The 27233-nt window shown below is 43.8% G+C and overlaps 1 protein-coding gene across 7 annotated transcripts in view; it reads left to right on the top strand.

Annotated features, from left to right (window-relative positions):
• The first annotated feature begins 13002 nt into the window (after positions 1–13002).
• Positions 13003–27233, top strand: part of IL1RAPL2 (interleukin 1 receptor accessory protein like 2) — a 368778-nt gene continuing 354547 nt past the window's right edge. The window contains exons 1-4 of one of the 7 annotated variants that reach the window (XM_058424218.1): positions 13057–13101; positions 20909–21042; positions 21600–21722; positions 25663–25763. In XM_058424218.1, coding sequence (XP_058280201.1) covers positions 25682–25763 — 82 coding nt within the window. In that variant the 5' untranslated portion in view covers positions 13057–13101; positions 20909–21042; positions 21600–21722; positions 25663–25681. Of the gene's footprint in view, positions 13102–14324; positions 14480–17300; positions 17416–20908; positions 21043–21599; positions 21723–25662; positions 25764–27233 lie in introns of those variants that run through there. The other 6 variants (XM_040091160.2, XM_058424219.1, XM_058424217.1 and 3 more) reach the window with 6 other exon arrangements.

Genomic DNA, 27233 nt, shown 5'->3' on the forward strand with positions numbered 1-27233 from the left:
TCTGTGGCAGCAGGAACTGTCTCCCTTCGTAGAGGCTGAAATTAAAGTTCTCTCTTTATCAAACGCACACCACGCTCTCGCCGAGTCCAGGCTGCACCTGCTGGGAAGTCAAAAGGTGATGAGTTTGCATTAGACAGGTAATCTTGCAATAGGAATTCTCCCTCTCCAAGATTCCTGCATCCCTCATGATGCAACCCTTTGGGAAAGGGCTGTCATGTACTACAAGGCTGTGTAGCTTATCACAGTAGGACTCTGACTCAGCTGATGCCTCTAGATACCAGCATGAAATAAATACTAATAACATGGCAGCCTCCCTGCCATGTTACTATATTCCTGTTTCCAGCCTTCTTATTACTGATTATTTACAGCCAGAGAAACGGATGCAAAATCATCTTCTTTCAAATAAGTGGAAGTGGACAAAAAAGGGCAACAGGGGTAAGGGGGCTTTGATTTGAGACAATGTTAGGCAAGATAGAACTCCTTTAATTCTCATAGCAGACTAATAGCAGAAGTATGATGGAAAGATATATAATACTGGATTATACATCTGCCATCAAATGGCACAGAGAAGGCTAGCAGGGCTATTCTTCACTACGTATTTGCTGTGTATGAAAGGAATGCCTCATGAAACTCAAAGGTAATAGGCTTGAAATAGATAAATGAATTATTTTTATGCAGGGCAAAACCTAATCTGTGAATCTCCATTCCACAAGATGCTGTGTTGTTTTGAGATACCCTTAAATACAGAACTGGTGAGTTTTTTACCCACCACTCCTATTAGAGTTATTCAGTTCATTTAAAAGGAATTGAACCTAATGTTTCAGCTAGAAATCAGAGGTGGCTGTTTTTCAGGAGCAAGCATTTTGCCTCAAAAATCTTATAAAACGTGAACTGAAGACTATATCTAGAGCAACATTTAACATTCAGAACTGTGTCTTACCCTTATTTCTGCTAAGAGGTGCTAGGTAATGTAAGGTGGATGAGACTCGTTGAACCATGTGTTCTGAAATAACTGTGCAGTCTCAGAAATACTGAATCCATAATTGATTTTTATACTGTCCTTGGAATCAGTTATCTTGAGACAGCAAGCTCCCTGTTTTGTTATGATATAGCAAGTGTTTTACTTATTTTATCAGAGGAGATTGTGCCTAACTAGACCTTGTTCCTGAATCTTCATTCCAAAACCATTAACACATCTGGTGAATTTTTTACTGGAGTGTCTGGTACTAAATTATTTCTAGTCACACAATGTCTTTGTAGCTGAGAAAATGCAAATAATAATCCAGTGATACTCACTGTAATCTAGCAGTTTATTAAACTTCATCCCATCAATACAATTAAATCAGAGGTGATGATCACTGCACAGTTTTACAGGAATACCTGGGCACTTGAGGAGACAAAAAGTTTGTTCTCTCAGACAGGTTTTGGATGGATGCAATAAAACAGAATCCTTTCTGTCTCTGGAGATTTCTGATGCAGTCACTGAAATCCATGTTTAAACCAGTAAAGAACTTGGTTTTCTGGTTTATTTTGAGTGAAGAATCTAACTGCAATACTAGTGGAGCCCTTACTTCTAAAGCTATTATAGAGATAAATTTTGGTCAATGAGATGTCTCCTGTCTCATAGAGACCTTTGAATGAAAAGCTATATTTTTTTAGTGTTTTACTTTCTTTTGTAAGGGGGAGATAGTCCCACAGGTGGTTAGGAAAAGAAAAAGACCAGATGAAGAGGAGGAAAGTAAATTGTCAGACATCTCAACCAATCCTTCTCAGTACCAATCATGGGCATCTGCTGGATACAGAAGGCAACAGAAATAATTCCCATGTTTATTTTACAAACAGCTAGTTTACACAGGGGAGGAGCTGTGTAAAATTTTCAATGCAGCTGAACAGTGAATTTTGATAATTGGTCTCACTAACATTCTTACTAAATACAAATTAAGTCATCCAAAGGACTTGGGCTGGCTCCTAATCATTAAAATCACTGAATTGGAAACCCATTTTCACTTGCAGTTTTGAATCTTTTGCTACACATGAGTCATGTCACCCAGAAAAGCCAACCCACAGAGTATTCATCTGATCCATCTGGTAGTGCAAATAGTGGAGGGACTCAAAATAACAAGAAAATTGTTTACCTTTCTGAATAGGATATGAAATTACTTTCTTGCCTCTTTATAGTAGCTCAAACATTTACACAAACTTGTTAATCTGCTTAGAGAGAGGATTATTTGTGCCGGTAATGCTTCTTTCAGTAAGTTAAGCTGCAAGGAAAGCAGACTCACGAAATTTGGAGAAATTCCCTCTGGGAGAAATTTAAATAAATTAATAGAGAGCTTCTGCTTTCCTTCCTTCTCTGTCTTTATTTTAGACAAGTTATTCCCTCTCTACAAAGATGGGTCTGTGCAATACTCACAAGGAAGTTATTCAATTACGTAAAGCTGCACCAAGTAAATGTTATTTACAGTTGGCTAAAAAACTTTCTATTACACTCATTTGCAAAGAATAACCTCTCTCATTGCACAGTTGGTAGAGAGGTGTTTTTAATTGTAATTAAGGTAAGCTGCAGATTGTATTCTCCTGCCGATTTTTACCCATCTTGACTGTTATAATTCTTTGTGTTTTTTAATTGTAACCCTGCAGGCATTGTGCACGTAATTGAAGTAACCAATCTGTTTTTGTTTATCTGTGTTTTCTATTAATTAGATATGTGCAATCTAAATTTCCTACTGCAAAACATGAGTGAAATGCTAAGGGACCAAATCTGCTTTTCCTCACCAGGCTGGACTGCCAGTGTTGGAGAAGATTTTTCCAGCGCAGGAGCACAGCAGTGTTTGCAGTCCGGACTGGACAGTGAGTGGAGGGTGAGCAAGTGGCTCTGGAAAAGACTGGAGGTGGGATCTGAGGGGCCTGTACCCTTGGAAGTGAGGGTGAGCCTTCATGTACCATGGGTTTGCTGCAGGCTGGATGTTCGTGTCCATGGGCACTGTGAAGCTGCAGTGTTGTCCCTGGCTGAGTGAAATGGTGCCCCAGGAATTTCACCTCCTGCCTGAGCCGGGCTCACAGCAGTGCTGTTGTGGCTCCTGGATACTTTTCTGTGGCCAGATTTCCTTTTTCCTACATTGTTCACGGCTGACACAGCAGCTCAAAACTTCACATTTATGAATAACCAAGGTGCACCCCTTAACCTGACCCGTGGCAGCACGGGTAAGACCTAAAGGTGTTGCTATTTGTTAGGGCATCTCAGTGGTTCTCAGTGACAATTTTATTTAGAAATGGCCCTGCAGTGCTCACATACTTAAAACAGGCTAGTAATCAACTACCAGGTTTAGCCAAGAACTGAAGAATTTATTAAGAGTGAAGTTCCTGGGAAGAAACTGAAATGATCTTCATGTAACAGGCAAAGACAAACTATTTTCAGCCTGCCCACAAATGACCACTAATAAGACAGGAAACATCCTCAGTTTGGGGTGTGCAAAATGGCAGGTACATGGAGAGTTCCACAAAGGAATGGGTCAGTAAAAACAAAGCTCTAATGCAAATCCAGAGGCAGTCAATTGTGAAAACCTTTGAAACTAAAAGCAACTTATTACTGGTCTTTGAGGGTCTTCTGACACATTATTATGGATCTACAACATTTTCCTATGTTCTTTGTGAGCTCAGGGTTTTCTGGTTTGTACTCAAAAGGATAAATAAGTGATTCTTTGAAGCTAATGTACCCTTTTGCCTGTATATATAAGCCATAATTCCACTGCAGTCCTGTAACAGCCTCCCTGATGTCAGACTGGCCTTGTACACACATTAATGAGTACTAACTCCCTGCACAGCCCACACCTTTTCCCCTTTTCCCTCTTGCCTCCCCTCAGTTGCTCAGTCACTCTTTTCTTGTTGCTTGCCTGCAGTGATGGGTGTGTGCCCTTTTCCTCACTTGGAGTCTGGCAGTAAACAATTTGTCTGCTTTTTTTTTTTTTTTTTTTTTTTTTTTTTTTTTTTTTTTTTAACATTCTGGAGCAGCTGCTCTGATTACTTTGAAGCAGAAAAAAGACCAATAAATGGGGAGAATACCGAAGGTAAGTACTTCAGTCAAGACTTAATGTCAAGGTACAGTACACATAGAAGCTTTTACAGGGACTATTTAAAAACTGTTATCCACTGTATATTTTAAAGGCAGGACATAATTCAGACATCTGATTGACTGCCCTTGAACGTTGATTCTTGCTCTATAATTTTTATTTTTCAAAAACCTTGATTTAAGTACTTTTTGAAGGCATTATATATTGCATTCATCACCCTTAGTGGATTTCTTCTGCTGCCTTAGCTGCACCAGGCTTGTGGGGTCAATATGGCAGAAGAAGGAATGTTAAGCCCTGTCAGAGAAGCAGTGGAAATGTCATCCCTGTAAATTAAAGACTGCTTAAGAATTGTCTTCCCTCTTCACTGCAGAAAGTGTTGGTTTTGTGTTTTTTTTTTTTGTTTGGTTTTTTTGGGCTGTGTATGTGTGTGTGTGTGTGTTTTGTTTGTTTGTGGTTTATTTTTTTACCTTTTTAATCTTTTTTTTCCTGGTTCTGATTAGGAAGGACAGGATTCAGTAATGTCTGATCCCTCCAGAGACCATGACACAGTCTGAGTCCATCTCTCAGGAATGGGGAAATGACAGTGACCCCCAGGGTACCCTCAATAGGAAAAGCATTGGCAATCCGAAGTACTGAGTCCAAGGATTTAGGAAGGGTACTGGACCTGAAATGTACTTCAGAAAGCTGTCAATCAATCTGTAGCTTTCAAGTTAGACTGGTGCTTTTGAATGTATTGTGGTAGTGCTCTTTACACTGACATTCCTCACAGCATCTCTAAGGGTATGGTGTTACCTGTGACCCATTTTCCGGCTCCTCTTTCCATTTTCCCCCAGATGCACTCTCTACGTTTCCCTTAATGTTAGCAGAGTTCAGTGTTTGACCAGGTCTGTCCTCATCCCTCCAGGGAAGTGTTGTTGGGTTTATTGCATGGGGTGGGGTGTTAGAACAGCTCCTGCAACCTGAGGGCTTTTGATGAACAACCTCTATATGGCTCTCTGAAGTATGCTGAACCCCCAGAATCCTCCCAGAAAAGCATGATTTTCGCACAATTTTACACCTAATGTGCTTCTACTCCTCCTCTCGTCATGAGAGACGATGGCCAGGTTTTCTCCATCAGGATGCAACTTGTGCTTCGCTTTTCAGATGTTCTTATCCTGTTTCCCTCACCCACCATTTCACACTGATGTTTGACTCTTTTTCATGTTGCTGTCTAGCTCAGCAAGGAGCTCTGCTTACCACCTCCTGCCCTTTCCTTAAGCCTTGGGACCTCTCAGAAGGTTTCAGACTGCAGGGTTTTCACCTCAAAGGGGTTTATTTAAAGCCTATGAAGTGCTTGAAGTCAATGCTGTGATTCTTCTACTCAGGCTGAGTCTGCCTCTGATCTACCTGCTCCAAAACTGTAGTTATTTAAATTGCAAGACAACTGACATGTCTGTTTGGCCAACTGGTGCAGTACATTGTTTTCCAAATTGTGGTTTCTTTATTTTGTAAGTACAAGAAGTGCCTCTGGCCCTGGGCAGTTCAATGGAAGCTCACACTGGAGGTTTGATGGAGGTGGAGGCTGGAGAGCAGGAGCAATATATGCCTGGGTGGAGAGGAGATGTCCGTGTACTTGTCTTCCACCTGTTTTCTGACATGGAATATTAATACTCGTAATAGAAATTAAGTGAGTAATTTCAGCATGATGTGTTGTTTCCTTTAAGACAGGGTATAGCTGTAATGTGCTTTGTATTTCCAAGTGCTGGCATTTTTATATAGGTAAGAAATATTCAAGTCCGAAATACACTTGACAGCTTCTTACAGAAACTCAAGCCAATTTTAGAACCTTACCATGTTATCACAAGCCAAAACCATTGTCAATGAAAGATGTTTTAAAAGTCATTAGCTCCAGTTACACTGACTTGTTTTAGTTTTTTTCTCTTTGACAACATTTGTTTTTGAGGAAATGAACTCACTGACAGTTTGGAGGGCAGGACTGGCTCAGGCATAGTGAGAAAAACCACAACATCACTGTTTAGTCTTTGAGTCTGAAATTAAATCATAGCCTTTTATTTCTGTAAACGTTTCTCTTTGTAGATGTACTGGGCGAGGGCAATTCAGTGCCTTGAAATGTATGGACAACTGATGATGACAAAGCCTGAAAACAAATGTCCTGAAAAGAGTTTATTAACAGGTATTAAAACAGGTAAGGCTGTAAAAAATATATTTGAGCTACCAAAATATTTTTTGACTGCTACCAATACATTGGACTCCTTTCTTTCCTTTTTTTTTAAATTTTTTTTTTTTAAATCTCATCTCGTTTATAGGACATGCTCACTGACACTTAAAGAGACATTGAAACAATGACACCAGAATTGAATTACAGTTGGGCCGAACTGGAGACCCACTTGAACAGGTCATGCTGGAGCAACCTGCCAGGTGAGTGGGTGGATGTGCAGGTGTGCAAGTGCAGAGCACCTTTGTCTTGCCAAATGTATTTCTTGTATGTTCCCCTAGAAAAACAAAGCAACGTCTTTTCTGCCAAACACGCTACTGCATTAAAGCTCAAGGATCTTTATCCTCATGGTGGGGTGAGGGCTTGAGAAAGGGTCTTGGCACATGAGCCCCTTTGCCATGGCCTCAGAGGGATGTGCTCAGAGGAGCCAAGCCAGGCTCCTGCAGCTCCTGGCTCCAGCCCTCCACACCTGGAGCTTGGCGGGAGCTGCCGTGGCCGGGAGCGGCGCTGGGGGCTCGCCACAGCTGATTTAACGTGCCTGGATGCTCAGCACTCCCTGGCAGTCCTTGTGGGTGTGCAGGGCCAGGGAGGACACTTGTGAGGCATATGTGGGAACAGGAAATTCTCCTTTTCTACATGGCAGGCCAGCCTGGTGTTTCTGCTTGAGTCAAAACACAGTTGTCTTCTTGGGGAGTGAAATAATCAGGCTGTAGAAATTAACCTTGAACTTTACATTTTAGTAATGGAGCTGGTCAACTTCAAAAGAGACACCTGTTTACTATGGGATTGAGGTATGTAGGTTTAATACACAGTTTATCTGTCTGTGAACAAGGATGTGAAAGAACACTTAAAGCTGATCATTATTATTTTTACCACATACTCCCTTGCCCTGAAACTCCATTTCATTTTCATCTGAAACAACATTTTCCTTCTCTTTTTGTCACATGAACTGGAAAATCCATTATTCAACAAAATATAAGCTATCTCAAATACCTGTAACTTTTGTCTTGAAAAGTAATTTAGGGTTTTGTGCCATCAGTCCAGAGTTTCAGACCACATGTGGTATTCTTCCTTTCATACTTATGATTTGCACTGTACTGCAGCCTGAAATATGATAACCTGGGCAGAACAGAAATGCAAAAAAGGACAATTTTTACAACCAGATTTAAAAAAGAAGCTGTAAAAATTTCTTCTTTTTTAGAAGCACCCGGAAAAAAAAGGAGAGGGGAAAAGAAACCTATAGCAGAAGAACATAGATCAACATCAGTATTTGTTGATCTCTAGGTTTTACTTCCTTTTACTTTTTAAACTAGGATTTTCAAACCATCCACTTGCAGAAATTTACATTTTTTGAGAACAAAATATGATGAGATCATTTTATGAAACTTATTTCCTTTTCCTCAGTTTGTGGCATCTAAAACCAGCCATGCTTGTCATCGTCTCAGTAATTTCTCATCATTGAAGTTAAAATGTAATCTAAGTTTGCACCAAATGAACTGTTCCAAGATGAGTTTACCAAATTCTGTATTGCACTGGGGTTTCTGCAATTATGATTAGAAAACAAACAAAAATCATCTCTGGAATACCAGTGAATGCAACATTGGTTCTCTCAATCCCACAAGAGGTTAGGAGAAGCACAACTTGCATTTTGTCTCTGTATCTCAGTCTCTACCAATCACAGTTGTGTTGGCAGATGAGCACAATGAAAAGGGGAAACAAGGTACTTATGGAGGGCTTTTATATTACTAGGTGCTGATGTGCTTTAGGATGTTGTTGGTATTCACCAGAAGTCTCAGAGCTGCTAAATTGATTGTGTAGCTGCATCCCATCCAGAGGACAGAAATCATCTGTACAAGAGTTTGCGTGTGCTTATTATTTTTTTCTCCTCCCCATGTTTTTTTAGCTGATTATTGGTTCTCCCACCAAAATGTGAAATAAACAGGTAAAGGCAGTGTTTGTCTTAGTCTTGCCTGAGAAAGTCCCAATGGCAAATAGAAGCATATTTCCACTATCTACTAGTGGATTTTACATTTCTGCTCCATAATCTACTCTGCACATGAAAAAAAGACTCCCCATTTGAGCAGTTTCTCTAGCAAGCTGTTTGCTGGATTAAGGCAAAGTTAGGATTTGTGTCTGATTTTAATTAATCCCAAAGAGTGATTCCCTTTCTGCAGGTGGCCAGTCAAGAGAAACAAGTAAATAGTAGATATATCTTTTTACTCTTTTACAGAAATATAATGCCTACTGCAGGAAGATGTTACCTGCGCTGTAAAGCTGTCATGTTATTCTCTGGGGAAGGAAATTCTTATTTTCCCATCCATATACCTATGCAGAGCAGGTACTCTTACACTCTACATGCAAAATGGTTAATAATTTTATCTTCAGCTTTCAAGCATAAAAGTGAGAAAGTTACCCTATTCCAAGCTTAACTACTTGTGTATGTTGTTGGTATCAAATAAGATTACTATTTGGAAGGTATTGCATTTATCTTTCGCTTGAAATAACCCAGGAGAATGTCAGATGCAAAAAGAATTTTGAAATCTTGGCATTTACTGCTGTTTTATACTCCGTGTGTGCAACTTCAGTCAACAGCAGCGACATTATTGTGCAAGTCCCTCCAACTGAAGGGAATTGGCACTCTATTAATAATCCTTCTTCGCAGAGCTGAAGGGGAAATATGTTACTATTCAGCTCTGTGTTTGTCTCCAGAAAAGTGGTGATCAGAAGCACGGCTGCTACCAGCCAGGCAGGATTCTTTCCTTGTCAGTTTATTCCTTCCTGTAGCTAATCCCTCATCCAGTGTTATCCAGCTGTTGATGTCCTCCTCGTTCCCTTCACTACAGGCACTCTTTGCTTTGGCTCTTGTCCCATGTAAACACAGCCCTGCCAAGTCCGTCTGTGATGAGCTCCCTTCCGTGCTCTGCTGCTGCAGCATCAGCATCTCCCCTCCTCATGGCTCAGCGCTTCCACTTCTCCCTGCTCCAGGGATGTGGGTGCTGCTGGCAGAGCACAGGGCCCTGGGCAGCAGGACACAGTAGGGCTGGAGATGGTGGAGGCAGCCTGGGTGATGTCCTGGAGCCCTGCAGACCTGCAACTTTCACCTGGGCTGAGGCAGGCTGGATGTTGTGCCCACCTGCAAGGGGTTATCTATCAGCTTTGCATCACTGCTGTAATTAATGGCTGGGAAGGGTTGATGGTGTTTCCAGAGATGGACTCAGCCTTATTTCCTCTTGCTTATGATGTTCACAGGTGTCTTCTGAGCAGAAGCATACATACACACACATACACGTAGTTTTCATGTGTGGCCATATTTCCCAAAGATCAGACCTGAATCTGCGCAGCTGTATACAAAAGACTAGACATAAAGTAAATAAATGTGACTTTACACAATTGTAAATCCTCTCCTTCTATCATCTTCCCATTGAGGCAAGAAAGATGTGAGAATTATGTAGACTCAGAAGCAGAGGTTCATGGCAAGGCTGGAGCTCTCCTCATCATAGCATAGAGGATGGCCCCTTCTGGAAGTAGCTGTGTTAGTGGTAGAGCTCATCTGGGCAACTCATGTCCCCTAAATTACCTTCTTCCTGCCAGAGGCTTCTCACTGCACCCCAGCAAGCTGCTCATGTGAAAGCTCTTTAATTTCTGCTGTGTAAAGTCAAACCAAAGCTTTCCTATTTGACTGAAGAGGAACAGAGTGCACACACTAAAGCAGCAGATCCATCAGTCCTTGGGAGGTGAGAAAAGAGCAGCTGTGAGAGCAGCCTCAGCTGGTGGCTGTCAGATGAGGATGTTTGGCTACAATCTAATTGTAATGGATGTGGGTGAGTCCACACATAGATTGATTAAAATTGATTAAGAAAGTCGACCTGACTCTTCTGCTAGTGGAAGTCAGAGGAAAACAATCCTTTTCACTGAATTCTCTGATACTGTGTTAAAGCCCTAGAACACCTCATCATGAAATAATTTGGTTGGCAGAAAAAATGGAGAAATTTAGTAAATCAAGGACTGGAGAACTAAATGCCGTTTGAAATTATGCATTTGGTCCCTGGCTCTTCACAGATACACTGCTTGGCATTGCTCAAGCCCACTGGTCTTTTTGGTCAGCCCTCCCTAGCATGGACAGACACGACAGTGGGAATAATTTTTCTTTCCCCCATTTTTATTGAGGTCAGCTCCCTCTTCTTTCAGTGTGTCGACAACACATTGCACCTGGGATGTCTTAGCTGGGGTCCCTGACCTGCTTTACCAGACATGAGAAAACAACAACAAAAAAAGAGGTCAGAAACAAAGGCCAAAGCAGTTCTCTTTACTACTTTAGTGGTACGTCAGAAACAAGTGTAAGGCTTGGTGCATGGCAGGCTGCTCCTACAGCTCCTCTGAAGGCTGATCTCCTGCTCTGTATTCAACTCCATGAATACCACATTCCTCTTTGCCTTCCTACCAAAAGAGTGTCAGCTGTATAGCCTACTATTCTTGTCTGCAAAACAGATTATTTTCCACAATAGGCTGAGAAAATGTCAGAACAGGGAAAACAAAGTTACTTTTAAGAATAAATTATTGGTCAGTGATACATTCCCCTATTTTTTAATGAATAATATATACATTCATATAGAGACCATAATAATTAATGTTTTTTTGGCTTGGTATACAATGCCGAAGAATGTCTAGTGATGCCACTTTATCTGTGCATTGAAAGTCCAAGTATAATTCCAAAATATTGTTAAATACAGCTTCACCTAACCGTATATTTCAAAGTTCATGCGATGTTTTATTTCTAGGCTTTAAATCTTTTAATTCAGCTAAAAAGTGACTTTAGTAGGTGACATGATGCATAATTTAAAAAACAGCTCTCTTACACTGTAATCATGCCAGCAGAAGTGAAAAAGTGGCGGAAGTGTCAGAGGTTATGAATTGCAGCAAAGTTATCTGCATCTTGGTGAAGTCTATGTCACCTGGAGAAGTGAGGTCTCCTGGTGACATTTTGTCTCCTTCAAATTAGTTAAAAGAATTATACAGGCAGTAAAATGTTTATTTTGTTAACGTTCCTGCTTTGTAATAGTTTTGCTCGTTCATTGTATGTAAGAATACCTTGAGTGTGTCTGAGTCCTCCCCACATCTGGGACGGGAAAAGTCACCATGGTTGTTCTTGGCCTTGCAGGTCAGTGTGGCTGAACACTGTCTCCCTGAGCCTACAGAGGCTTTAAAGGATGGTTATACTCAGAGAAATGCTTAAAAATGCTGCTACTTTTGTTGTTCTTGTATGGTATCTAGTTCAGATTTTCTTTGTCTGTAAGTAACAAGACAATCTTTCTAATTGTCAGCTCTGCACATGTGATAGAGACCCAAAAGCAGAGCTGAGTGTTTTCTTGACTTTGACATCAGTAATTGCAAAGATGCTGATACCGATGCATAGCTGAGGTGAGCAGTGTGTGACTGAGCAGGATCTGTATTTTCTCACCTGCTCTGGCTACAGGGCAGGGTGCTGAGGGGATACTTATTTCACTGGTGAGGGTCTCCTGAGGAAGATGCTTTCCTGTGGCTGTCTGGTGTTTAGGTTTTAAGCTTCTCACTGCTGTGTTGCTCAGTGTTTGCAGCCTCTCAATGGTCACATGCAAGGGTGACAATTGCACACCCTGTGACATAGCACCACTCAAGCCAAGCAGTGGCACTGTAAAGTCCTAAAGTGCACTTACAGAATTTTGTCCCATGATTTTTCTGCCTGTATCTCAGTTGCCTGACAAAACTGAGTGTCCTCCTGTGAATCTGAGCAAAATACAGATTACAGTCTGCACGGAGCTATGCTAAGATATTTAAAAGCGAATAAAAAGCAGCATAGGGAAACTAAAAATAACACTACCATTCTGTGGAAAGCATGGATGTGCCATGACAGAAGCAGAGTTAGGGAAGAGAAACTTAGCCTGGTCCAGTTCAAGGCAGTCTGGTTAAATTGATGCTAATGATGGTGTGAAAATGCGCAGCGGATTTGAAAGCGGTTTCTCCGTTCAGCGCAGATGCTGTAACCCCTGGGGCAAGCTGTCCCTCTGTCCGCAGTGAAACCGCTGCGATTTGCGCGGGCAGCCCGAGGCCAGGGCAGCGCTGCCCGGGACAGGGGCGGAAGGGCCCGGGGTGATGCTCCCGAAGTGTCAGCCTTTGCCTGCGACCCTCGGGGAGCCGCAGCCCCGGCTCCGGTGTGCGCTGGCACCGTGCGCTATTCCCGGCTTTCCAATGCCGCCCGTTCCCTCCCGCGCCGCGCCAGATCCCCCGGTAAGGCATCGACCCCTCCGCAACCCTTTGCTGCCGCTCCATCCACCCATCCATCCCTCTCTTGGCCACGTCTTCTGCCGAGACCGGAGCCACGTGCGCGGCCGCAGGGGTCCCTCGGCAGTCCGTTCCCCGTGGCGGCCCGCCGGGGCTCCGGGGGCTGTTTTGCCCGCGGTGCGGGCGGTGCGGGCCGTGAGGGCCGTGAGGGCGGTGCCGCGGGGCGGTCCCGGGGCCGCGGCGGTGCCGGGCCGGGGCTGCAGGGCCGAGGCGCGGCCGCCAGGGGGCGCTGCCGCTCTCGCGGCGCGGGCGGGCGCACCTGGCGCGCGCGGGGCCGTGGGTCCCGGCCCGCTCCGCGCCCCGCGCAGCGGCCGCGCTCGGACACGGGCACGGGCACGGGCACGGGCACGGACACGGACACGGACACGGACACGGACACGGACACGGACCAGGACCGCCCCGCCGCCGCACCGCCCGCCGCCGCTCTCCCACTGCCTGCGCGGCGGGGGACGCCCGCGGCGCGCCGGCATGGAGCCGTAGAGGGGAGCTGCTCTGGAGGTGAGTCCTGCGCGCGGCAGTGTCCTTTTTTATATGAAAAAAAAAAAAAGAAGAAGAAGAAGAAGAAGAAGAAGAAAAAAATCCCCTCGGAAGAAGAAAAGTTCGTCTCCTCCTGCAGCTGCGCGCGGGACGGGGCTGAGCTGCGGCTGCTGCCTCGTCCCTCCCGCGGCTGTAGGGTCCCCGGTGTCCCGCCGGTGCCGCGGCGCTCCCCAGGGGCTCCGGGCAGCGACCGCCGCAGCTCCGGCTCTCCGGTTCTCCGTCCCGGCGCCGCCGGTCTCGGAGCGGATGCTCGGGCCCGGAGCCGCTCCGCCGCTCCCCGGATCGAGCCCTGCTGCTGTTGGAGGCGCCGGAAATGTTTTCTGTCCCGACGGGGGATCTCGGTTGGTACCTAGAGAGCCTCAGCCTCGCGAACGCGCGTGGGGCTTCCCGGGAAAAGTGTTAGTGCCGCGGTTTGAAATAAAAACGCTGGATCAGTTGCCTTTTGGGATGTTGCAGCGCGGTGGAATCTGTTGGTGTGGTGCAGGTGCTTTGGAGGCTTGGCTGCTCTGAGTTACCGTGGTGGGTGTTGAACAGTGGGACTTGAAACCTCTGTTTGCCTCTAAAAGTTCCGTGGCGATAAAGCTGCTCTGGTTTCTTTTGGAGTCTGATGGAAATCTGCTGAAGGGCGCCAAACATTTCTGAAATGGCTTGGATTCTGCAGCTGTTTTCAGAGAGCCTGTCCCTGGGCTGCTGTCTCTGCTAGGACTGAAAGAATCAAAAGTTTCTGGCGCAAAATGCTGTAAGCTGCAGTTTCTCAAACTTGCATTAAGGTCTGTCTACTTTTGGCAATTTCTGCGCCTGTTAACACCCAAACTTGGGTTTGCACCGTGAGGCAGAACCCATTGTGGCAGGAGCCAGCACTTTGAAGAGCTCCTCGGCAGCGTTTATACTCTCTTGTTTTTATCCTGATTATTTAAAAAACAAAGCGTCTGTGTAAGGTTTGTGGATGTTACACTATTACTACCAGAGTGCAGGTAGATTTGAGGTTTTTCCAGGGAATTGTTAGCGGTGGGGGCAGGCGAGGTGAGCTGCTGCTGGGAAGGGCAGTTTCACGGTGCCCAGGGGCTGTGTGAGTGTGCGTGGCTGTTTCACGCCCGAATCGGGCTCTCATTCGCCCTAAACGCTTCCTGCCCCTGCCAAAAAGGGGCCCTTGATTCTCGTCAGGGCTAAACCTCTGCAGCTGCGTGGCTTTATGTGGTGTCCGTAAGAGCAGGTGAATGCCTGCCCATCTTCTGTGTTGCGCCTGGGAAGGAGGTCCCCTCCGGGGGCTGGAGTGGGTCAGCCGTGGTGGGGACATGGTGCCTGGAAAGCTTTGCTCGTGCCAGACCCGAGGCAGGAGGTAAGTCTGGAGCGGAAGCTGATAGAGAGACGAGCACCTGCTTTGCAGCAGGGTGACTGCAGAGGAGACAGTGGGACACGCAGGGATTTGGGATTTTGGGCTCCCTAAGCCAGCGGGGTGTAATGCATGTGCAGTGAGCATGAGAAGTGGGGAGTTCTGGCAGTTCACCGAGGCACAGGTGGTGGTCTTCAGAAGCAAGTCCGTGATTCATCAGGGGTCGTAATTGACGATGTGCAGGATGGCTTCCTGAGAAATCACTAAGGACCACATCCTTCTGAGGGTGTTCCTCTGGGCACAGGAGACCTCTTGCAGTGGGAGGACGGGGGCTCGGGCCGACCTCCCTGCAGAGTGCTTGTGTTGCTAGGCAGCAGCTCGCACCTCCAGTGTGCTCCAGATCCGAGTCCGTGAGGGGAGACCTTCCCCTCCTGAACTAAAGCTTTCTGACCCAGGGCGGAGAGCGCATACATGCCCTCTGGGGGTGGGTGTGCATGCGCTTCTTGCTTGCTCCTGGATGTTGGGGAGGGGTGGTCAGCTGGGAACCTTCAGGGCTGTTAGCTGACAGCAAGACTTCTTCATACTCACACACCTACTTGGGCTGCAGGCGAGCACGGGAGAGAGAGATGAATCTTTGATTATTCCATTTGTAAGGCTTAAGAGTTCTCTGCAGAGCACCTTTTTCTTTTCACAATACCTGGAAGCTCATAGGAGGTTTATCCTCAACTTGTTTGGTGATTGCTTCTTTAGCAGTTAAATGCGGGGGGAGTGAAAAGGGAGGAAGATTTTCTTGCACAAGAGGTAGGACGGAGGGCCAGGTGTGCCACATTAATGCACTTAGCCAGCATGAGTCAATTTTAGTGGATGCCACACTGTGGCTGAAGCCTCAGTGCACGAATGGCATCAGGCGGTGTTGTCTGAACTGCAGAGCAATGAAAAACCTTTTAATTTTCAGAGCTGCCAGTCTGGTGGCTGCACTTTGAAGCAGTGCAGCAGCTGAAGCTGTTGGAAGCTAGCGGGAAGGAGGGGAAGGGGGGACTGACCACTCTCCAAACAGAAGTCAGATCAAAAAAGAGCCTGAAAGGGTCAGGAGGGATTCACAGGCTGGTGTGGTGAAGGTGAGCTCAACAGAAGGGCTTTTCTTGTGGCACAGATCACTTCTGATAAGGCAGGGATTGGTGGTGTGGGAGAAGGAGGAGGAAGGTTCCTGGTTTGATGGAAGCTGGAGGCTTGGGCCTCAGAAGAAGCTGGACTTGTCAGCCTTAAGCCTGGATGGGGCTGCAGAGGAGTGTGGAAGTGGAGGCAGGTAGGAACACACTTGCTGGTCTCAGGATCTCGTGGGTGTTGTGCTGTGCCACTCTGGGATAAGCTTGAGCCATGGAGGGTTTAGGAGTGGGTTTGTCTGGAGGTGTCAGGCAGCTGCAGGCAGCAGTGTGTGTGTGAGGAACCCCGCAAAGATGCTGGAGAGCAAGGAGGAGGGAATGGGGACAGCATCTGAGGCTTGTACCCCTTGGGATACTCTGCCTGCTTGGAGAGGACAGGACCATCCAGGATGTCTGGATGGGATGTTCCTGTAAGGGGATTTGGTTGGTTTGCATAGGCAGAGTAATTTTTTTCCATGACAGTTCTCAGCTGTTTCCTAGGGAGAGAATTCGTGTTATGGTGATCATTTAAAGCTATGGAGAGCAGTGTCTTCTATGTGGCATTTGGAAGGCAGAGGCTGTTCAAAACTCTCTGTGCCCTGGGTTGTGATGCCTCTGTGGGACCAGAGGTGGAGGAAAAGTTCCAGGGAGCATGTGCAGCTAGTCATCCCTGCTGGCTGAGGTGGGAAGCTGCCAGGAATGTTTGGGGCTGGTGGCCTTGACCCATGTGTCTAAGGGAGAAGGCCGAGAAGTTGTACTCAATGTGAGAAGTACAAATAAAGCATTTATAGTGCATAGACTTTTCCTGCTCCCTAAAACATTCAGGTCTCTCACTTCAAACAGGCTCAAGCTGAAAATACCAAGGGATGCTAAATTGTGAACAATTGTGAAACAGCCTTAAAGAGCTGTATGGGAAACTGTGTCTGCTCTTCATTTCTAAGCCTTCCTCAAACAATGAGAGTCTGAGCTATTTATCAGGAGCTCTTTTAGTGCTGGAAGGGAAAGTCAACATTTAAAGTGTATCACAAAATAAAGAGGCACTTTAAGAGGCAATTTGCTTTTCAGAATGTCCAACTAAAAATAAATCTTTCTTTAAACAGCCTTGAAAAGAAAACAGAGAGAAAAGATCTTGCCCTTGCAATTTCAATAAGGAAAATCTTTTTACTATCTTTGATGGTGAGGGTTTCCTCTGGCATCTGGTACTAGATCCAGGTAAACCCTCTTGGAATGGGCAGAAAACTGAGGGATGTGTTATATTCAGTAACAAAGCTGGTGAGAGAGAGACTGTGTTTTAGAAACTTCTGTAGGGGTTTTCCTTTCCACTCCAAAAGCACTACAGAGTGTTCCTTCCACCCCTCTTCTCTTTATGTAACAGGTAATTAGCAAGGATGTCTATTTGACAGAGCAATTTCAGGCCACATGAAATATGTATTTTATTTTGGCTGCATCAGAACAAAACTCAAGATTTGAAAAATGTGTCAAAGTAGTATTCTGTAAGCAGTTTCTCACGGTTCTCAAATTCTGGGGGGATGTTGTTTCTTTACTTACTTAATTATATTCTTATTTTCACTCAGACAAATTTGGCAATACATATGTGTAAAGTCCGGTCTCTGGTTATGTAAGGGGAAAAAAAAAATCCCCGTCAAGAATCTGTTTATCACTTTAAGGAACAGAGATGATGCCGAGTTCAGTGAAAGCAACTTGCCTCTGCTGACAGCAAAGTGCCATGTCTGGCTTCTCTGGGACTGTTTTATAAGTGGAAAACTGTAGACGAGTGTTTTAGAAGGAGCCTGACAGCTGGTATGTCATCTTTTCCTGTTAATTCTGTCTTCTTTGAGCATTATGTATTAATTTGGAAAGCGTGTGGCCATGGATGAGATCAAGGAATGAATTTCTTAGCACATCGCATGCAGGACTGTATGCTCACAGAGCCTGTCTCGTTAATGGAGTGGATCTGTACCGGATTTGCCATGAACAGCGCAAATATTGTTATTTTGTTAATATTGCAGAGCTGTGAGTGAATGTAAGAGCAGGGATAGTGTCAATACGGCTGACAGTTACAGCTGTAGTCTCGCTGCTTTGTGGTCATGGAAAGAGGCCTGTTTTAAAGGCTCTGTAAGAGCAGGGAACATTTCAGCATGCAGATGGCAGCCCAGTCTAAAATCTAGTTCTGTTTGTGCTGAGCACCTCCGTAACCAGCCTTGAGGGGCACAAGGGAAACGAGAGAAGTGGTGTGGGGGGAAAGGGGAGGGATGTGCTATCTTTCAGGATTGAGACCTCCCTTTGAACGGTCTCTCTCCATTTTTAATAGCTTTTCTTTAAAAGCTGCTTTAGGAGCAGAGTTAGAATAGGTATGAAAGAAGCAAAGCATCTGATCTTTTGGCTTAATAATGCCCCTGGTTAGGCAGCTGCGAATTGGACAGACTTGCTTATTGATATAAGAGCAGAGAGCAGCAAGTGAAATTGGTGTGGGTGAGAATGGTCTCTTCTCATCTCTTTTAATCTGAAATGTCTTCTCCTTTTGTAGCTGAGGCTCTGTAGAGAGGACTTGTGATCTCTGGCAGGGCCGTCTAAAGCACTCAGGAGAAAACGGCCATGACCTGAGCAGTGGTGTTTGTTCTGGTGTCAGCAACTGAAGAGCTGGAGTCATATGCAGCCATGGTTTTTCTGGAATTTACGGGGTTTGTCAGTGACTGTGAAACCTAGAGAGTTCTCATCGGCAACTTTTTTTTTTTCCTTTTTCCTTTTTTTTTTCTTTTTTTTTTTTTTTTTTTTTTTTTTTTTTTTTTTTTTTTTTTTTTTTATTTTATTTTTTTTTTTTTTTTTTTTTTCTTTTTTTTTCTTCCCACTCAAGAGTTCTGAAAAGCAGGAGTCAGAGTCCTTTTTTTCCTGTGCAGGGCTTCTCCATAGCCCAGTACAGGCTGGCTGGGCTGGGTCTGAGAGCAGTCTCTGAGCTTGTCTCAGCCCAGAAGAAATTTGCCACCCTGGGGCAGTGCCCAGCAACCTTGTCAGCTTTAAGAAGCATCTTTGGCTGGGGCTCCTCTCTCCCCTCAGATGGCTTTGATTACTGCTGCACCTTGCCCTGCACTGGGAACTTCCTGCTGTAACGGTATCTATTTTAGGACTGATTCAAGGTGATTCTTAAAATCTCTCCCATTTCCTCAGTGCTGGTGTAAATGTTTAGCTTTCCAAGTGTAGGTTGTATTCACATTTCGTTCTTTCCCCCAGAGGGCTTTTCCGTAAGCTTTTAAGTACTTTTGCAAGGTGGTGAGAGGCTAAGCCTCGCTCTGTAAACCTAAACTCTGGCTCTGAGAGTCTTTACATTTTCTACAGAACCTGATGTTGCCTGAAGTACTGTATTGATTAAACCACAATCTGCAAGAGTAAATGTATGTAGAATATTAATAGCTTCTACTCTAGGGGGAAAAAAAGGCTGTAAATTAATTGATCCATTATGTTGACCTCATAAACCATAAGGGCTTGCAGTACAGCTGTAATCTTACTCCCACAACATGTATTTCACTTTGAGCGTGTGTAAAAGGCCTGGACTAGTCAAACTTAAAAGCTATGATACTGGACACACGTATCCATCTATCCTAGGATGTGTAGTTAGAATATTGCAATGTTAAGGCTGAACAATAAGTCTCACTAGAGTCCAGGGTGGTGCTGAATCAGTACATCACTGATGGTGCAGCTGGGCATGAGGGTGAAAAAACAGTAGCTAATTTTCCCACTCCTTTGTCATTCTTGTTCCTCCTTACAGTTGCTTTCTGTGTTTCCAAGTGCAGGCACTGCTGTAATGAGAGGCAATATTCAGGGATTTAAAATCTAGATTGAAGGTATAATGAACTTGAATTCTGTGTGAGTTGCTTAGGGAATCGAGGTCAGTGTGTGGTGTGAGCTTGATAGAACTCCATCTGCTAATCAGTGGTGAGTAGTCCTAGTTCTTCTGGTTTACAAATCTGTTAAGATGGGCTGCTAAGGTTTTTATCAAATTTTCTTAGCAGCAATTTAGATGCGTGTGTACATTGTATGCTCATCACTCTCTTTAGTGTTTTGATGCTATAAATATTGTAGTGTCTGTCTATATTCAGAGTATTTCAAGGGATTTTCCCATTTCCTGCATTTTTTCCCCCCATGAATGAGCACTATTTTAGGCAGCTATTGGATCAGAAAATTCTTGTAAGAAAATGTTCTTGTGTTAATGCTTGCAGGGTTTTCTCTGCAGGGCAAGCTAGCAGTTTGCTCAGTGTTGAGTCTGACTGCCACTTTACCATGACTGAAATCACTTCTACACTCTGCAGCCAGACATGTTAATGGGGGAAGTTAATGCAGTGTTGGCCGTCCACAGTATCTTTCTTTTGTTCTTGGCGCTGAAACCCATTTTTTTGTTTCTGTGTCACACTGTAAGATTCTTTTCGAAAATTTAAGGTTCCACACTTGGTATCTTCTACAGTTCCATTCAGAAGATATTTAACCTTTTAGTGGAAGCATTGATATTTTTTCAAAAATACCCTGGGTGTTAACACCAAAGGGGTGGTATTGTTTATTTAATCTGAAATAACTGGTAACAATCTGTGGTTATTCCTTTCACATCACAGAAGATCTGTGAGTTTTAGGTTTTTATTCCTTTTCTTTTGCACCCAGACATTCAGCCTTTAGGGGAGTCATTTCAGATAAATATTATAACCTTGTCAGTATTTAGCTGTGGGTTCCCTTTGCTTTGTCAGGGCAAGACCTTGCTTTTTTCTTGTTGTATTACTGTCATGCAGGTGATGCACTGCTGAGCCAGTAATAACCCAGCAATTTAGATATTGTCTCTTGGTTGCTGTTTACTTCCAATCTGCGTTAACACAAGCACTGTGCTGAGCAGGCACGAGGTGTTTCCCTCATGTCTAGGTTCTGGAGACAAATTTTATGAAAAAATGCTCTGGAATGAGCGTTTCCTTTAAAGAGAAAGGGCTTCAATAACTCCCTTTTCTTCTCTCAGTGAGAGAAATGGATACCAGGGATGACAGTGAAAAAAAGTAAAACTGTTTATTAACAAAGCAAGATACCCACAAAACAACAACAACAACAAAAAAAATCGAACCTTATACCTCACTCCCACCTCTCCACGTGGCTGAGAGACAAAGATTGTGGCTGCCCTTCTTTGTCTCTGGGAACAGGAGAAAAGGGTTCACAGCAGCTGGGAATCTGTTGGATGTCTGGTGTGGGTCTCCTCCTCACAGCAGCTGAAGTTGGTGGATTTTAATGTCCTTTTTTTAATGTCCTTTTTAATGTGTTGGTTCAGCTCCTTCGAGGTCTTGGGTTCCAGGTGGTTCTGCGGGCTTCCTGAATGGGCCGAAAAGAAAAACAGGCCAAGACAAACACAGTTCAAGGGGAATAAAACCAGCCAAAACCAAAAAGCTACTGAAATGATTACAGGTACAGCCTCCAGGCTAGAGGAAGGGAAGGGAAGGGACAGTGGCTGTCTGGACCACTGGATAGAGAGTTTGAACACTGGAGTTCCCAGGCTCCGGCCCCGCCACCTGATTCATCTTTCAGATACAGCAGCCATTTCTGGGCATAGAGCATATGATTAGGGAATAAAATATCATCATAAAATCACCCTGGGACACCTCAGCTTTAAATTTATCTTCAAATTTCAGCTGAACAAGGAGAATTAGGCAGATGTGTGTTTAGTTAAGGACCTGAGTCCAGTGGAGACTTAAATCCTACAAGGCAAATGCTGGATGCACACTGCCTGGTGGAATTAATGCTCCTTGCATGTTTAGACAACTTAAGTGGCTGGTTATGATGGTGAAGATGCACAATGAATTAGGCAAAATGAAATATTCTTTGATGCTCATTGAGCAGCAGAGCGAAAAATGCTGCATGACCCATATCAAGTAGAGCTGGAGAGACATTATTTAAGCTAGCACGCGTCTCTGATCTTGAGTATTTTATCTCTGATCTTGAGGTTTTTTTTCTTTACATTTCAGGTATCAACAAGAATGAACTAGTACCCATTGTGGATTGCTTCCAACCAACGTATTGTATAGGCTGACAATCCTTTAATAATAAACAGCTCAGTGTGGTATGTTTGCAAAAGAGAAGACCCAAGAGTGAGTTCATATTAAAATTTAAAGCCTTAAAAAGTGGGGTGGGGAAATGGTTTGAAAAGAAAGGAACAAGACTAGCCTACTGTAAAGACAATGAAAGAATTACTGTTGCCATTTCACCCTTTGTGTGTGGGGTGAAACCGGTAATTTATTTTTGTGAGATATCTGCGCAACAAAACCTGGACAATTGGAAATCACTAAAGAGGTGGGTCGCTGTTTTTAATGAGTGCGTTCTGCATCTCAGCGTCTGTGGAGAAACCAGAGCCTACAGAGCCTCGTGGTGTGTCAGCAAATCTCAGCCTGTGCACAGACATGTGCCTGAGTGCACATGCACTGCTTTTCTTTTCTTGTTTTCTTTTAAGAAGGAGCACTGCATAAACAAAGCTTGTGGTACAAATTAGAGAAGAGCTAAATTATATTTAAAGCATGAACTTGGGAATCTCTGTGTTGGATTTTGTGCAAAATATTAATGCCCTGATTTTCTCCCAGTTTCTAACTGCCTCCTTCTAATCTTGTCACTTGAAGTTCCTTTGAGTCCCAGAAGCCATGTGAGCTGAAGCGGGTGCTGGACAGACAGCAGGCGGTATATGGAGGAAATGGGAACAGAGCTGTTTCCCAAGCTCTGTTTTCTGAGGATTTGGGTGGAAGAAATAAGGTTTTCAAAAGAGATGAAGGGTGTTAGGCAGGATATGGGAGTCAGGGTGGTTTTTGTTAGAAGAACAAAATTTGTGCTGCATTGTAGCCTGGTCCCCTAGTAGTTTTGGGTGCCGTGACAGCTGCCTGGAGTCGGACCTGTAGTACAAATGGGGTGAAGAGGGAAGGAGAGACCCTATTGGCAGTGCAATGATGAAGAATTAAGTTGTCGAACCTTGCTTGTCCTACACTTCTCCCTCTGATGGCAGCCACCTCCCTTTACTTACCTGGATTCAAATACAATCTGACAGGTCACAGCAAGGCTTGAACTAGTGATTTTTTCACTTTTGTCAACATGCACTTCATTCTCTGTCTCTCTTCCCTCCTCTCACTGTTTTTCGACAAGTTGGCTGTAACTGGTATTTCTGTGTCTTTATTGAGTAAGGTGTCTTCAGTCTTCTGGGAATGGTGTGAACTTAGTTCCCCTCTTATGAGGCACATCCAGCAGAGTATTACATTCTTGTTACACTGTGAGCTCCTACTCATCCCTGCTTGGAGTTTGCAGCATCAAAGCGGCTCCTTAGGGAAATGCTGCTCAGTGCCTGTGGGTGGAGTTTTGTCAAATGGCAAAATCAGCCCCTGCGTGCAGGGAAGTGGCATTGAACTCTGGTTTGTTCTATCTTGTGTCTTGTCAAGGTAGCACAGTTTTCTTCACGTTCTTCATCAGACCATTGGCATGCACTATGGATTTATATCCAGAAGCCTAGCATAGGGCTGGCTTAAGTAGTCTGTAGTTGATCCCACTGCTTGATAGGTGAGTGAGTGGCCCTGAGGAGGGAGTTGAGACTGGTCCTGTTGGGAGACATGGTGAGAGTCTTGGCACACTCAACTCCAGAAACCTCCCAAGCAAATTGAAACTTTATCTTGAACTAGTACAGCCTTCCTTCTTCTGGCTGCTGGGCATTCTTCTGGGGGAAATACAGCTTATTTTGTATCTTGTGTTCTTTGTTAACGTGAATGTTTCAAAACAGTCCTCTCTGGCAGGGCAGTTTGAGCAGCCTGGTTGTGGCTGTCTCAGGACAGAAACCAGCTGACCCGCTGGTGTGACTGATGCCACTTCCTCGTGCAATGTCTACCATGGTGGGAAGTGACAGCTCAGACTCTGATGTGTATTTGCATGCTAGCCTCACTGGAGTTATGTCAGATGTGACAAGCCGAGGCTTTGGGCTTGATTATGAATGACTGGGTGGTGCTGTGGTTTCTTGCCCTTTTCCTGCTCTATTTTCCTGATTTGTGCTGGTACAGAGACTGACTGCCTTGGTGAGGCCAAGGCTTCAAAAAGTAAAACTCCTATCAGTGCTGACAGAACCAAGAATTTTCTGCTCTGCCTAGCATTAATATTGGCTGGCAGAACTTGCTTTGAATTTTTAAATGTTTTTAATGCAGCCTAGCTTGTTTGGGGTGGAGATGTACAGGCCCACATGAAAAAGGACCTAGGAATTCCATATTTCAGCTGTAATTACTGAAGGGAGAAAAGTAGAGAAACTAATTTGCAGAGCTGTACTCAAAAATCATTCTAGCATAACATCATCATTGCAATTATCTGTCAAAAGATTCAGTTCAATTACTTTTTTTAAGCTCTCTTGTCAAGATGGCCTTACTGGTTTCAGGATTTTGTTACTCCAAGGAGAGGTCAAGGAAGAGTGAATGCTAATTCTGTCATTAACCACTGTCAGACAGCCTTCAGTGCATATTATTTCTTGAAGATGCCTTAGCATTGCTACTGTGAGGAATCAATAGGAATAAAGTGCCATAGAATTCAGGAAGAAAAAAAAAAAAAATCCACTGCCTGTTCATAGATTGTAGTACAGTGAGGTGAGAGGAAGAAAATTTCAGTTTTAAGTGGTAATTTTGAAATAATTGAGTAGCAGCACAATTCCTATAGTCTAAAAGATTACACAGGGTTACTTAGATTTTCTTCATACAGTGATAGGCCAGTAATAAAATTACAAGGGAAGAATATTTGGTGTAATAAACTCAAGCTGAAAAAGCATCAGTGAACAGCAGGACTTTGCAACCTCTTGCTGCTTTGTCGTGTTGGGAGAATGTTCAGAGCTGGAGGGGTCTGGGTTGATCCTGATGTTGAGGGTTTGGGGCCTCTGAGATGGGTGGACAGATGTGTTACAGCATTTATGGGAGGATTCCATTTCATTGGCCTCAGTTTTGACTACTAATGCTGGTAGTTTTGTGCATTTCTTTTTAATTGAAACTGCTGTAAAGTGTATGCTGAATCTTCTGGTTTGAATAATTAACTCCACAGTGATTTAGAAGATGACCTGCTTTGTCTGGTAATAAGGGTCCTGATCTAAAGTCTGTGTCTTATATGGAGATGAATTCCGAGTTTAGATATATCAGGCCACTTAAAGGCCCATGACTTCAAGCTAAGCATGTATTTGAGGACTCTAGCTCATAATTAAGCATCTCTCTTTGAGAGGGATGGACTTTGGTGAATTCAGATTTGTTCTACCTGTTTTTAAGTGCAGAGAAGGAGCCTCAGTTTGCTCTTGCTGTCTTTTCTTGAATGACCTGGTACTTGTAAATGAGAACAGAATTAAAATTAAAAATAAAATTCTAAACTAGCTTTTCTCTTTTTCTTTTTTCATGTACATAATATAAAGTAAGTAGTAAACTTCACAAATGAGACTCCTGAGACCTACAGTCACTGATTTCCGATTTTTTTACCCTTCTTTACCTCATTGCATAGGAGAAATTTCCGGAACAGCATTAATTATAGGCAATTGCAGGCGTTGTAGGAGCTTTTGCAAGGCCGCCACTGGGAAAATAAGGTTGCTAAGAGAGATTACATGAATAACCTACTCTGTGTCTTTTCCTGTACAATATGATTTTTTTTTTAAAGTGTGTGGCCTTAAGTATATGGTTTGTATGAGACCAAGATAATTATGACCATCAGGGTCTTCCCCTTAAATAACATACAAAAATCTGCCACATCAGACCCATACTACTTCAAATAAACTGTTACATCTTGTGATTTTTTGCTTTGAGAGCAAAATGATATTTTTGAGGTGCCGTTAAAAAAAAACCCAACTGTTTTGTCTGATAGTAAGAAGTAAATCATTCATACGTGCTTACTTTGAACTGTTATGTTTTCCTACTCCTACCGAAACATAAACTGAGTTGTTACGTTAAGCATTTGCCTTGTAATGGTTCTTTGAGAAATGTTTAACTGTAGCTGCTTCTTTGTTGTAGTGAAACGCTATGATTCAGACTTTGTACTATGTTTGCATTTCAGCTGTCACAGAAAGTGAAAGATGAAGCCTCTTGTTTTCTTGGTTCTTGTGATCTGTACTGTAGTCAGCATGAATTTGAAGCTCGTGTCAAAGAGAAATTCTGGTAAGTCACAGAAAATTACTTTTGGATCTGGACCTCATGCTCATGCAATTAAGAATTTTAGATGGTTGTGTTTTGTTTTGCACATATACTACTTGTTCTGTTTTGACAAAAAAAAGTCATAACTAGTGTGGTTTGCTTAGTAAGTGGAAGCTGTTTGAAAGCGTCCTTACCTTTTCTTTTGTTAAAAAAAGGAAAAAAAGAGAAAGAAGAAAACGTTGTTGGGTTGAAACCTCAACTCGGAGGTGTTACAAAGGTAGTAATGACTTTGGCATTATAGCATTATTCTAACGTTCAGTCTTTTACACATACTGAGGGATTTTCTTCACTGTGGATGTGGTCTGTGGTGAGTTTTAGGTCTGGATAATTTTTGTATGTTGAAAGGTCATCTTTGCAAATGTTATGCTGGTCAGACCTGTGATCATATATAGGGTTAACTGGGAAGAGCTCTCCTGAGTAGATGGTGTCTGATTATTCTGTCAGTGAAAGAGAGTGGGACTTGGTTCGTGTTTATATCTGCTTTTGAAACCTTCCAGTAGTAACAGAATGCTTCAAAGAAGCATTAGAATGTCTCCTTCCAGGGTAGACAGTTCATCTGGGAATTGGTTCATTTGTACTTGAGCCTGAAGTGATGATGTCCACTCCATGCAGCTTTGCCCTCTCAAAGGAGTGACTTCATGAGACTGTGCTTCTCAAGTACACTGTGAATTTAGAAGACAGTGGGCAGACATGTAGATCAGCTGCTGTGCTTCACAGTGGTGTAAGTCTGCTACACCCCGGTGTGTATGTGTGAGGGTAAATGTTGGGCTGTTAAACTTTTGACTGCATGTTGTTTCTCTGCGCTGTTTGTGTGAGGGCTTCCACTGATCCTGCTGTCCTCAAGGTCTTCAGTCTTTTCAACACTGCAGGTAAAAACAGAAATTACTGACTTCAGTTGGTGTCACCTGTGTTAAGTTTAATTTCTGCTTTTCTTGAGAACGGAGGAGAAAATTATTGGGCCATCCATTAAAAAGAATTACATGTCACATCCCAGGCTGAGAAGTGTTACTCTGGGAACTGCCAGATGCTGGGGTGAATTCTTTCTTCTGGGCTGGAAAGTGTAAATGCAGGTTGCTAAACTGAACTGGTCTCTAGCCTTTTGTTGTGGTTACTGTGTCCAGGGCCCAGTTTGTGCTGTGAGAGCAGTCATGGATATTGGGGCTTGGCTACTGTGCATCTTCGTCTAAACTCTGCTAAGGGTGATGGCATTCCTGTTCTTCAAAAATGCTGTCACTGTCCTAGATGGAAACCCTCTGTGAGATCCACAAACAGTGTAACTGAGCAGCCTCTATTCACTGATGCCAGGCGTCAGCACCTGGGTGCAAGCAAGGGCCTGTGCAGTTTCTTTGCCAGAAGTCCATGCCTGTACAAGTGACATGCTGGTGGCTGTACCATCATTCAGCTGGTAGTTTACCTTTAATTAGGTACATATTT

Source organism: Hirundo rustica, chromosome Z (genome assembly GCF_015227805.2).
Source record: "Hirundo rustica isolate bHirRus1 chromosome Z, bHirRus1.pri.v3, whole genome shotgun sequence".
Lineage (NCBI taxonomy): Eukaryota > Metazoa > Chordata > Aves > Passeriformes > Hirundinidae > Hirundo > Hirundo rustica.